This window comes from Kogia breviceps, chromosome 14 (genome assembly GCF_026419965.1).
Source record: "Kogia breviceps isolate mKogBre1 chromosome 14, mKogBre1 haplotype 1, whole genome shotgun sequence".
Lineage (NCBI taxonomy): Eukaryota > Metazoa > Chordata > Mammalia > Artiodactyla > Physeteridae > Kogia > Kogia breviceps.
Genome location: NC_081323.1, coordinates 56,695,541 through 56,708,279, shown reverse-complemented (window position 1 = coordinate 56,708,279; position 12,739 = coordinate 56,695,541). Strand labels below are relative to the sequence as shown.

Below are 12,739 nucleotides of genomic sequence, written 5' to 3'. Positions count from 1 at the left end.
CCTGGTGCCGGGCTGGATGGGAAGAGGCCCTTGCCCACCCCCAGTGCATAGCAGGCGGCGGTGACCCCAGCTAAATGCTGGAACATGTGCCCAAATGCCAAGGACGCTGCTGGGCTGCCTGATCCCATGGTCTGGGGAGCCCGAGGTGATTGCTCTGTTCTTCCCATTGGCAGACAGGGCAGAGGGGCGCTGAGACTCTGAGACCTTGGAAACAAGTTGGAGAGAGAAGAGAGGTGCTGCAGATCAGGGCTTCAGCCTGTTGGGAGCAGCTGGGCTGAGAACAACAGTTATGGAAGGGCTCTGAAAATCGTGGCCGGAGGTGGGAGGTCCGGGGGATACTTCTAGGAAAGTAGATGGCAGAGCCGCCTGTGGCCCCCAGCTCTTTGCTGGTTGTCCACGGAGACAGTTTCAGGTGTTAGAACGTTCACATTCTTTCTATATTTAAAAGTCCATCCACCTTTACTTTGGAAGGACCCTAAAACATACGTACATGCTTTTGTGTCTTGGTTGAAAAAAAAAAAAGCAAATTTCAATCTACCCCTCTATCAAAAAGTCCATTTGGTCCGTGTGTGTGTGTGTGGTGGTGTGTGAATTTAGGAACACAAAAGAGCAAACATCCAGGACTCAGAAAATGAAGCTAAATTTTTCAAGACCTTTTCAGCCCTGAAATTCTCTAAAGGAGTTTTACTTACGTTTTGGAGTTAAAAAGAAATAATAATAATAGATGCACATTAAAGAGAAAAAAACGCAGAAATGAAAAAAGGTGAAAAAGCCTCATAGTCCCACCATCAGAACAAAACTGTTGTCTTCACAGTGTTTCCTTCTGGTCCATTTTCAGAGGATTTGGGGCCATTTGATTTGTCATGCTACACGTACAAGTTTGCACTGGCATCTTTGCTCTCAGTGCATGAAGATTTTCTGACAATTCTAGCAGAGGGCTGGCAGCAGATCCTCAGTTGGAGGATCCCTGTGCTGCAAAGGCACATTCTGATGGAGACGGGAGAGCGAGGGGACCACCAGGACCTCCGGTGTCGATGGAAAGTCAGATTATCCATTTATTCACCTCAGATTATTCACCTTTTCAGATCCATTACTGGAGGCATCTACAATTGGCCCAGAGGAGGCACCAGGGCCTCCCTGGCTGTCCCTGGCCCAAGAGGGTACCCCAGGGCCCTGGGACTTCCTCCTGGGGGTCTGGCCTGGGCATTCTGTCTCTCAGCCTAGAGTGTTACATGTTGCTTTCCCCTGGAGCTGGATCCAGCCATATCTCCCGGGGCCTGAGCCTTCTGGCTTCTGGAACCCTCGCCAGCTGGCAGCTTGGGCTGAGCCGATGCCTTCTGAAAGGCCCAGAGCTGTTGGAGGAGCTGACTCTTCCCCGTGCAGTCCCTGTGACACAAGAGAAGCAACCTCCATCAGCACCCAGTGGAGCCAACCTCCCAATACTTTGCCACCGAAACAGGACACAAACAGAGGAAAACCAAAGTGCTTCCGGAGCGTGTGCCTGGTTCTCACGACACTAAAAAGTTAGGATTTTGGCCTTCCAGCCCTCGCCAAGTCCGCATGTTAAAGGCTTCTGGGAGGAAACCTGTGTGACACTTCTCAACCCAAGTTTGTTTTCCCTCTTTAATCCTATACTGCCTAGCTACACGCCACATTTGGGAAAAGCTGCATTAGACTCTGACATTCCCAAAGGATAGGATCTTGAGGCTCTGTAATTCCAAAAACGATGGAGACTGCCAGAGCATATAATGCGAATTCACCCCACGACCACGGGGTGGCCTCCGCGTGTCAGAGACCTGAACCTTCCCTGAATTTGACATTTGACTTAATTGACTCAAGCCTTTCATTTCTGGCTGACAGCCATCACTTTATTCCATCCCTTCACTTTCTCTTCACTTTTATTGCCATCACTAGTAGGGAGCAAATCAAGTTGGGGGGCAATTTTTCAGAAAGAAAACGTAATCCCTTCTCAAGACGGAGCTAAGCATCCTTGGGGATATCTAGAGAACAGGCCAGGCCAGACATTGCTGGGCTACCCTGCCCGCCTCCCAGACCCGTCCCCCAGACCCGCTCACACCCTCCTGTGCTAGCCCTGTGGGTGCCAGACAGCTGAAAGCACCGATGTTAACATGCGGGCTGGGGCTTGCTGCTGAGGCTGAGGTGAGCATCTCAGGCGGCGGGAGCCCCCTTGTGGTTACCGTAGCCTGGCTGGGCCCTGCTGATCTCGCCGAGCTGCAGTCTCCTCTTCCCCCTCCTCGCTGTCAGAGGAGCTGGAGCTGCAGCTGGAGTGGGAGCTGAAGCTGGAGCTGCAGCTGCGGGAAGAGGAAAGGTGGGTTCCTCTGGACATAACCAGTCCACTCCAGCCAGGCGTGGTTCCCACCAGGGACTTGGAGCACCCAGGTCTCCCTGGTGACCCAGGGCAGGAGGATGGGCAGGCCGGCCAAAGCCCAGCCAGCCAAAACCAAAGGGCCACTGCGAGTGGTGGAGGGACGCAGCCAGGGCCAGGTACCCCAGCCTAGGCTAAGTCTGCTTAGGACTCCGCCAGGAAAAGATAACCCTTGGCCCCAGCTTCCTCCCAACCTGCGGGGAGAGCCTGCTGCTGGGATCCAGTGGGACTGTGGACCAGGCTCAGTTCTTGGCTAAAAGCACTTCTCAAGTGAGCAGTGCCCCCAGGACCTGCCTGTTCAAGTCCCCCTTCCTCCTGAGGCCAACGTGGAAACCCGAAGCAGCAGGTTTGCGGCAGGGCTGTCACTGCTCCCTGTACCTTTCCGAGGGCCCCTGGTCTGATGGCTTTGTCGGCCGCAGGTCAATGAAGACGGTGGGAGGCCCCGCTGGGCTCCTTAGCCGCGTGTCCATGGCCAGCACCTGGAAGCTCAGCTCCCTGGAAGCACATCTGGGGTGAGAGGAGTGGGGTGGCTGAGTGACTTCCCGGTGACCACTGTGTGACCTGTGCAAGGCGGCTTCCTGCCACCAGCTGGGTGCCCCCGTGCAGGACACTGAGGCAGGTCCTGAGAACAGCCCTCAAGATTTAGGCCAGTGCTGTTCAATAGAACTTACCATGATGATTAAATGTTCTGTATCTGCACTTTCCAGTATGGCAGACACTTGCCAGAAGTAGCTATTTAAATTTACATTTAAGCTAATTAAAATTAAATTAGAGGGACTTCCCTGGTGGCGCAGTAGCTAAGAATCTGCCTGCCAGTGCAGGGGACACAGGTTCATGCCCTGGTTTGGGAAGATCCCAGATGCCACAGAGCAACTAAGCCCGTGTGCCACCACTATTGAGCCTACACTCTAGAGCCCACGAGCTACAACTACTGAGCCCACGTGCCACAACTACTGAAGCCCACATGCCTAGAGGCCGTGCTCCGCAACAAGAGAAGCCACCGCAATGAGAAGCCCGCACACTGCAACCAAGGGTAGCCCCCGCTCGCTGCAACTAGAGAAAGCCCGCGTTCAGCAATGAAGACCCAACGCAGCCAAAAATAAATAAATAAAAATTTTTAAAAAAATTAAATTAGAAATTCAGCTCCTCAGCTGCACTAGCCACACGTAGCCAGTGGCCACTGACTGGACAGTGCAATGTCCTTTCTACTGGACACTTGGGTTGTCAGGGACAGACGCCCACTCCAACTAGTTTGGGCGAGAAAGGGAATTATTAGTTTTCAGATTCCTAAAAAGGGTGGACAACCATAGTGTGGGAAGAGTCGGGGTACAGCTGGGCCTTAAGGGACCCCAGGGCCCTGTCCCCACCTCTGCCTACCCCACACCCCAGCTTCAGCCTTTCTCACCACAGCTGGCCTGCCTGGGGTCAGATGCCCAGGGCTGGCCCAATCAATGGTGGCCAGAGGGACAGGGTCCTCCTCCAGGGAGGCCGTGTGGATGGTGAAAGGAGGATTCCCATGGGGTGGGGAAATAGCAGGTGCTTTGGGGCTTGAGTCCCAGCTCTGCCACTTATGTCCTGGGCAAGGCAACCTCTCTGAGCCTCAGTTTCCCTGTTTGTAAAATGGGGGTAATGGTAGCACCTACCTACACATCAAGTGCCCCACCCATAAATCAAGGCTCAATAAATGCTGATAGAAGCCAGTTCTATAGAGGACGGGCCATGTGTGGTCCCACCTGCTTCCGGCCTCCTGCAGCTTGATGTCCTGGGGCATATCAGAAGGCACCCTCCAGGCAGAGGAAAAGGCTCTGGACTGCGTGTCACACAGGAGGGTGAGTTGTTCCATGAGCCTGTCCTGGGTGCTCGGCTTGGCATGGTCTGTGGGGAGGGGGGAGGCAGCTTAGTGGGGATGCAGCCCCCTTTGACTCACAACAGCCTGAGCCTCAGGACCCCTCGTGTGGACATGCCTGGGCTTGTGCTCGGAGAAGTGCTGGGGACCAGCGGAGGCCCAGCCCACCCTCTGCTGCTCACAGCTTTTGTGTCACCCCCTCCAGCTCAGCAGGGCAAGGGGCACTGTCTTCTTGAGCAGGGAGCTGTGTGTGAGCCCAGGAAACAGGGGTGATGTCCTGTTAACAGTATAGTCCACATTCTCACTCCTGTCCCACTTGTCAGAGGGAACCATTATCAATAACAGTTCTGCGTATTTGCTTCTCTCTTTTTTTTAAGTAGCAACGGGATCATCTTCTATAGATTTTTTTTTGTACTGAATATATTTTACATTTTTCTGTGTTGAGAGAAATGAATAGATAGATAGATAGATAGATAGATAGATAGATAGATAGATAGATAGATTCCATTTGTTGAGCTGCAGAGAATTCTCTGGTTGACTGATTAGCTAGACTCCTACTGAATATTGAATGTGGTTTGTTTCCAGTTTTTCACAAGTATGAACAATGTTGCAATGAACACCTGTGAGGGTGTGTTTAGGACAGACTTTAGAAGTGGAATGAATAGCTTAATCAAAGGCTTATGTGCCTTTAAATGGAGAACAGATTCTGCCACATTGCCGCCAAAAGGGGGCACCAACTATAGCCCCCCAGACCTGCCCCACCTTGTAGGAGAGTGAGTTTCTCCATTTACTGCTCTAATGGGTTAAATTCCAAACATCCCCCCCCCTTTTTTGTGGTACGCGGGCCTCTCACTGTTGTGGCCTCTCCCATTGTGGAGCACAGGCTCCGGACGCGCAGGCTCAGCAGCCATGGCTCATGGGCCCAGCCGCTCTGCGGCATGTGGGATCTTCCCGGGCCGGGGCACGAACCCGTGTCCCCTGCATCTGCAGGCGGACTCTCAACCACTGCACCACCAGGGAAGCCCCAAAACCCTTTTTAAAGTAGCACCAGGGACCCTTGACCACAAAGGAGCCTTTGCTCTGGAACCGGAGGCCAGAATCCCCGCAGCTCCTTTGCCTCAGACCTGCCTCCACTCACCTTTGTGGGCCAGAGTGGCCGGGAGGGGACAGGGAACTTTTTTATGAAATTGCCCAGAGCGAGGCCACAAGTGCAATGAAGGAATCATCCCTGGCTTTGTTTGGTAAACGTGGAGGCAGTGGAAACAGGATTCTGTTTAGGAGTGGGCTGAAGGGGTACCAAATGCAGGATTACTTTGCTCCCACAAAGAAAGAGACGCAGGTCTGAGGAGGTGGTGGGGAAGAAAAGGCAGGGACCCTGTCTGAAGGGCTTCCTCTCATATCCCCAAGGCCTGGTCTACCCCAGGAACATAGCAGGCAGTCACATATGTAATGGATGAATGGATGAGTGTCAGTGAGTGAATGGATGGGTGGATAAAGTCTTGCATCCTGGGTGTGCAGGACGGCGAGGGCTGAGCAGCAGAGAGGCGAGGCAGATGTGGCGAGCTGCTGGGCTGACTGTGCCCAGCCCACTGCCGTATTTTATTGGGAAGCCCTGGAAGGAGCCACTTGTGGGTATGCACTTGGGCCCCGGTGCTCAAGGTCAGACCTCGGCCCTGGAGGCGGTCTGCTGCCCACCACGCGGCTCCAGAAGCACCATCTCCCAGGTCCTCTTCTCGCCCTGTCAGACTCTGAAGGACTTGATCCAAATCCCACTCTTCAAGTTGCTGAAATAAGTAAAGTGGTGATTATAAGGCTGCTGTGGGGTCCCAGGGACAGGAGCGCCAGATTTCACAGCTGCCGTGACCCACACAGGGCAGTTCTGGGATGTCTTGGGCAGAAACCAGGGCTGAGATGAGGCAGCTTGCTCACCCACCCCCACTCACCCACCCTGTGTGGGTTGCAGAATGAACTGCCTCCGTGAAGGTCGGTGAGGCCACCTACCTTCCTACGCAATACTTTTATTTCTGGCACAAAGACATTGTCTGACTTGGAGGAAACTCAGTGTCATATTAAAACTATTTAGGTTCATGCAGGTTTAGAATGTTGGGAGGTTAAAACGTTTTGCTCTTTTAAGAAACAGATTGTTCCAGGCAGGTGCTAGGACTGGAGGGCTTGGAAGAGGGGTGTGGAGGCGGTGGTGTGATGAGTGGGGAGGACGTTAATCAGGAATTACTGTGTCTTGTGTATGGCCTTGCAGCTCCTTGTAGCCCCATAGGGGAATGAAGATAAAGGGGTTCAAGGAAAGAATGGAATTGATAGGATGGAATTGGTGAAAGTGACCTCCATGTACACCTTGATGCCAGTTTTCTCTAAGTTTTTAAGAAAACTTGTCAAATAAGGCAAAAAAAAGTTTTGTGATGTTTTAGTGTCATGCGGGAGCATCTTCCAAGGAGCCCATCTTTCTAGGGGAGGGCTGGTGTGCACAGTTGACCAGGGCTCACCTGTTTGACAACTTCGTAAAACTGAGAAGTGTGACGGTTTTCTTTTCTGTCCATTGGAGCAGCTAACCCCAAAGGTACCAGTTCTGTTGCCTTGTAGGTGCTGACCTATTGTACTTAATGTAGCAATTTAATCTCTGCGTTCCTTCCCCCCTCCCCACCCCACCATGTACAAAATCCCTGTTTCTCATAATCTCTTTGAACCGGCTTTGTCATCCTGCTGGTTCCCTTGTTAATGAGCTAAATACAGGGGCTCATCATTTGTATGAGAACAGGGGCTTGATTTGAGATTATGCTTTGTCAAATCTGTTACCTATCTCATATATCTTCATGATCATGCTTGGGATTAGTATTCTTTTTTCATTGTTGTTTTTTTTAAAGAAGGCTGGGGTCTCCTTGCTCTTCCTTGTTCACTTTAACTCTACCTGAAGATGGTCTGTCGGATAGGTAGGACCGCCTGTCTGATGATGGGCTTGGTACCATGGGCCTAAGGTTCTTGCTATAGACTGAATCTCTTTGTCCCTCCAGATTCATGTGTTGAAATCCTAACCCCCAATGTGATGGTATTTGGAGGTGATTAGGTCATGAGGGTGGAACTCTCATGAATGGGATTTTTGCCCTTAAAAAGGAGACCCCAGAGAGCTCCCTCACCCCTTAAAATTAACCAGGAAGCATGCTCTCACCAGACACCAAATGTGATGGAGCCTTGACCTTGGACTTCCAGCCTCCAGACTGTGAAAAATGAATTTCTGTTGTTTAAGCCCCCCAGTCTACGGGTTTTTGTTACCACGGCCCAAAGAGACTAAGACAGGCGTAGTGGGCCAGGCCTCGAGTTGGCCTGGGGAGGACTATTGCTCTGGGGAAGGCTGGGCTAGGGGGATGCCTACCTGGAGGGAGAGCAAGGGCAGTCCCCGCTGGGGCCCCTCTGGCAGCATTTCCGCAGCATCACAGGGTGTCTCCTTCACTCCACTCAGGTCTTGGCAGGCTGGGTCCTGGGCATCCCACGTGACTTTGTGAAGTATGTCTTTCTCGATCATCTTCCTTCTCTCCCTCCGGAGGGCTCTGCGGTTTACAGAGTCTGAGCCTTCCTGGGCCCCTGAGGCATCACCTGGGGGCTCTGTCTGCAGGCCTGCTTCCTGAGGGGAGAAAGTGGCCTCTCCCTGTGGCCCCTGGCAAGGACTCTGTGATGTACTGGTGTTGAAGGCTGTGCCCCCATCGTCATCCTGCCACGTGGGGGTCTCCGCAGGCAGCCTGAGAAGAGAGCTGCTCTCGTCACAGCTCTGTAAAGCCCTGCCAGGGGCCCTTCCTTCCAGAGAGGCTGACTCCTGGGGCTGGGGCCCAGCGTTCCACTCTCCCCAGAGTTCCCCGGCGGATTCCACAGGCACTACAGCTGGCTACGGGGGAAACAAGCGTCCTCGGTTAGCAGCCTCAAAATATAACCTCGGGGAGTTTTTGCGGTGGAAGGATGTGTATAGAACATAAAATGTGCCATGTGAACCATTTAAAAATGTACAGTTCAGTGGCATTGAGTATACTCATAATGTTGTGCAGCCATCACCACTGTCTATTTACAAAGCTTTTTCGTCACCCTGAACAGAAACTCTGTACCTCCCCTACCCCAGCCCCTGGTAAATGCTCATCTACTTCTTGTCTCTATGGGTTTGCCTGTTCAAGATATTTCATAGGCATGGAATCACACAATATTTGTCTGTGTCCTTCCATTTAGCTTAGTGTTTCCAAGGTTCACCCATGTTGCGGCATGTGTTAGAACTGCATTCCTTTTCATGGATGAATAATATTGTTGTATGGATGGTCCTCATTGTGTTTAACCATTCTGTCTGTTGATGGATACTCAGGTTGTTCCTCCCTTTTGGCCATTGTGAACAGGCACACAGCAGTTAGAGGTGGACAAGATGAGACCCAGGCCCTTTGTCTCCAGAGTGAGCCCACGGCCTCAACCCCTGTGAGTTGGTACAGACTTTCCCATCCCAGGTTAAAAAATAATTGTCTAGAAGAGTTGCCGAGGTAATTGTAGAAATGAAGAAAACACAAAATAAAGTGACATGGACATGGTTCCAACTGAACTAATCAGGGGACTTGGCAGCCCTGGCAATTTTCCTGTTTGAGGTTATTTCAGATATATTTCTAGGCATGGCTGAGGGTGTGGGTGATTTCTGTCATGGTGCTGGGAGGGGACACGTCCTGGCTCTGTAAGATGACCCTGTGTCAGTGCTTGCACTCAGAACTGCAGAGTCTCGGCATGTCTCCGTCCAAATACCAAACTCCAGCATGGCTTCTGGCAGCGTAAGCCTGTGCCCCTAGGATTATCCCAGCACCCCATTAAAATGCCTGCCTGAAAAAGCTCCATGCTGCCAGGAGAATTTACTATTTGTTCTAGCCAATACCTGATGATAGGCCCCTGACCTCCCTTTCTTAGAGCACTTACTAAAAAGGTCTTATAATTATGAATATGTGTCTCTTACAACCCAGAAGCATCTGTCACTGACCTGAGAGCCATTCCCTTGAAATGTACTCATCAGGAAGGACAGGGCCTCTGCCTTCCTTCTCTGTGGGAGGATAGGCTCCTGCCTCCCATACCTGCCAGGTAGCAGAGACACCTGGCCTAATTGCAGCTTCACTGACCAGCTCTTTGTGATTTTTCACTTTTCTGACTCCACTGAGCCCTCCTCACCCCCTCCCTCAGTCTTCCTTTGAAACACCTGTTACCTCTGCACAAATCAGATGGAGCTCAGCTCTTTCCCCTCCTGTCAGTAGTTACTGAATAAAATCTCCTTCCACTGCTTTAACTAAGCATCAAGCCATTAACTTTAGATTTAAGAGTTCTTGGTCTTACTTGGGACCCAGGGAAATGGGGAGACAAGAGGATGGAAAATTCCCTCTGACACTTGGCAATGACTGCAACTACGATACTTAATTACTGAGCGTTTTGTGGCATTTGCTAATTGTTTTCTGTATTCATCTCACCTCCCCAGCGAGCGGCACCTCTTACCTCTGAATCCCCACTGTTGCCCTTATTCAATCAACAAATGTTTAGGGAGGGCAGGATTTTGTGAGGAGCCAGATAGTGCTGAAGCCAGTTGGGTTAAGGGAGGCATTTATGACAACAAATTGTGACAACAGTCAGACAGCTCAGGTGGAAACATCTAGTCCCCACCCCCCAGCTCTAAGTGTTCTGGGCTCCTGGGAGCATGATGTGCACAAGGCCATTAAATATTTGGTATCTGAACTCCTTGGGTTATACCTGGAGAAAGGCTTGGGTGTGCAGAGATACTATACCAGGGGCTTTAACCTCTTTAGACCCACATTGCTGTTAGAGTCCAGCGAGGGCCATGGACACCCAGATCCACACCCACACCCTATTGTGCTTAAAGGGTCCTGGCTTCATGGATCCCTGGATCCTGCATTCCACAGACCTCAGGAGGAGACCCAGAGGAAGTGACCCAGGCCCCGTCAGGGTCTTCGGCCAGTTCTTCTGACAAGTCTGGAATAAGGGCAGTTTGATTTCGCTGGAAGATGAACAGCTCCTCTTCCTCGCAGTTTGACTGTGGACAAATGAGAGTTCTCTGGATTATATGGCAGCAGGCAGGGCCAGGTGCGCCTCAGCTTCCACCCACCCTCCCTGCCCCGCTGCTCTCCAGCTGTCTGGGAAGACCAGTTCTCTTCCGAAGGGACTCGCCATGGCTGGTTCCTTGCGCTGACTTAGAAATGGGCTTGGCAGCACCACTTGGTGAAGGTGAGATCCAGGGCACCTAGTTCTGCACATACCTGCCACCCCTAAGACTTTGCGTACAGCAGGTGCTCACTTAGTGCCTGGCACTGAATGAACAGAGCAGTGAGGTGACAGCTGTAAGAGCAGAGTCTGGGCCTCCCCGTCCTCTGCAACAGGGAACCTTGGCACTTCACTTACATGACATTGAGCTGATAAGCTCCAAAGCGGTCCTTGGTTGGCATCATGTTTGTCACGGGAAGAAAGTGCATTGGGGGCCTAGGAAGATGTAGGAAGAAGGTGCTTGCTTACCGAGGAGGAATCTGAGTCCAGAGATGGGAGCTGCTCCTTGATGGCCTCAAGGATGGCGTCCCAGGGATTGGGCAGTAAGGGCCCCACATCTTTGTCATGGGATGCCATGGGATGCTTCTCAGCGTGCCGTCATCCAAGGAACCTTGCAGAGGACATGGAGTGAGGTGAGAGGGTCCAGGAGCAAAGGGTCAAGAGCTCAGGGGGCTGCCTTTTCAAAGCATATACCATTCCTTGCCTTGGGGGATGAAAACAGATTGGGAGACCACCCACCCCTTCTCCCTTCTAGTCTGCAGGTTCCTGTTACTGAGGGCCAGGCACTGTGCCCTGCATTGTGTGTGTGTGCAAGTGTGTGTGTGCACAAGTGTGTATGTGTGTGTTGTGCAGTATGGAGCCTGCAGATGTATGTACATAGTGATATTTTATAATATATAGATATATGTATTGATATATAATGATATATGTACTTGATGTGTAGGTATATGGATGATATACAGAATGACACATGTGTATGACATACAGATATTTGTAAACTATGTATATCCCATTCAACAGACACTATTATTATATACATTTTATAGGCTCAGAGAGGTTATATCATTAGTAAAGACAAAGACAGAATTTGTATCAAAGTCAGAGGGGATTTCAAGCCCCACTACTCTTTACTGCCCGCTTACAAAGGAACAGACTAGAGACATTTTGGAGTCCCTCGGACACTTTTTTTGGAGTTGACACTCAAATTAACCCCTTATACCCAGGCACTTAGGCAACACGTCCCAGAGTCTAACAGAAGGCCCAGTCCCTCAGAGGTCAAGGGGGCTTAGAAATGTGGGGTGATGGTACTTCAGAGCCAGTGTCTAGAGAGTACTTGCAGCCTGAGAGCCCTCTGTAACCATAAAATGGTTACATTTTATGTAACCATAAACCCAGCCCTGGTTCCCATCAGGGAAGCAGCAGGTGAGTGAGGGCTTCTTACTACTTCTGTGCTCCCAGGAGTGGGGCAGGAGCTTGGTGCACCTGACCTGGGAACAGCAGAGTGGGGACATATCTGGTATATACATCACGGGATGTTCTCCGGCTGCAGGGCAGATCAGAGGGCAGCAGAATCACCCGGGTGAAGGGGACTACCAGAGACTCTAAGTTCTCCAGGAGGACAAGGAAATAGGGGAGGAAAAGGCATTACAGGCTGCGGGGAGAGCACGTAAGATCTCAGAGGAGTGAAAAGTGCCCAACATGTGGGGGAAGAAGTTTTCAGTTGCTGGAATATACGGTGCAAACGGACAAGATCGTGAAGGGTCCTGAACGCCAAGTTGAGCTTGGCTCACCCAGCAGACAAGGTTTACGCTAAACGCTGCACGAAACAGCAGCTCCCTCCAAATCCTGACTGTCTCCACGTCCGTTTCTTGGCTGCAGCCCGTTAGCCCCGCCCAAAGCTCCGACCCCCACCCCCTCCTGCCGCCGGTCAGGCGGTTGTTATGACAACTAGACGCCAAAGTCCTCCTGGGTCAGGCTTTTAAATTCTAAAGGTCGGAAACAGGAAACCCATAGTGCGTCCTCCCACCGATCCCCAGCTCGTTTCCCCAGCCACCACCCCGTCCAACTCTCAACATTTATCTCCGCAGCTGCGGCAAGCCCGAGGCCGTTCACCTCGGCCTCGGCCTCCCCGCCTAGCGCGGTCCAGACAGGGATATAAACTGGTTCCAGCGCGTCCCTCCGGTCGTGTTCTCCCCTTTGGGCCGCGGCGCAATTACTGAGGCTGTCGCCGTCTTCAGAACCCCCGCTCAACAGAGTCTTACATTACTGCACTGCCAACTCCTTCCCACCCCCCGCTCTTCTTTCGGGACTTGGCGCGTCCTGTCTCTCCTGAAACACGATTGGTTTCCCTGGCCAGCAGAGGGGCGGGGTAGGGCGAATCCTCCCTGCTCATTGGCTGCCGCCGACGTCACACAGCTAGCCGGGTGAGCTGACCGGAA

General features: G+C 51.8%; 1 protein-coding gene across 2 annotated transcripts; it reads right to left on the bottom strand.

Annotated features, from left to right (window-relative positions):
* Positions 1 to 832: 832 nt before the first annotated feature.
* On the bottom strand, positions 833 to 12,595 carry DNAAF8 (dynein axonemal assembly factor 8). Of its 2 annotated transcripts, none has more exons than XM_067012853.1 (9): positions 12,414 to 12,595; positions 10,770 to 10,911; positions 10,165 to 10,293; positions 7,618 to 8,124; positions 5,899 to 6,016; positions 4,030 to 4,261; positions 2,765 to 2,881; positions 2,199 to 2,312; positions 833 to 1,386 (listed from the first exon to the last, which is right to left on the bottom strand). In XM_067012853.1, exons 2-9 carry the CDS (start codon positions 10,875 to 10,877, stop codon positions 1,221 to 1,223), a joined length of 1,491 nt encoding a protein of 496 aa, XP_066868954.1. In that variant the 5' UTR covers positions 10,878 to 10,911; positions 12,414 to 12,595; the 3' UTR covers positions 833 to 1,220. The 2 variants fall into 2 exon arrangements, with proteins under 2 accessions (XP_066868954.1, XP_058894776.2); XM_059038793.2 differs by having other exon boundaries at positions 2,765 to 2,893; positions 4,120 to 4,261.
* Positions 12,596 to 12,739: the final 144 nt, after the last annotated feature.

Bases quoted from the DNA above. Each gene is read 5' to 3' on its own strand.
- DNAAF8 (XM_067012853.1), bottom strand. From the start codon at position 10,877: ATGGCATCCCATGACAAAGATGTGGGGCCCTTACTGCCCAATCCCTGG. The intron at 6,017-7,617 runs GTAGGCATCCCC...TACTTATTTCAG, and splicing joins TGCCCTTGCTCTCCCTCCAG to CAACTTGAAGAGTGGGATTT. The intron at 2,882-4,029 runs GTAGGTGCTACC...ATGTGCTTCCAG, and splicing joins GTGGGGCACTTGATGTGTAG to GGAGCTGAGCTTCCAGGTGC.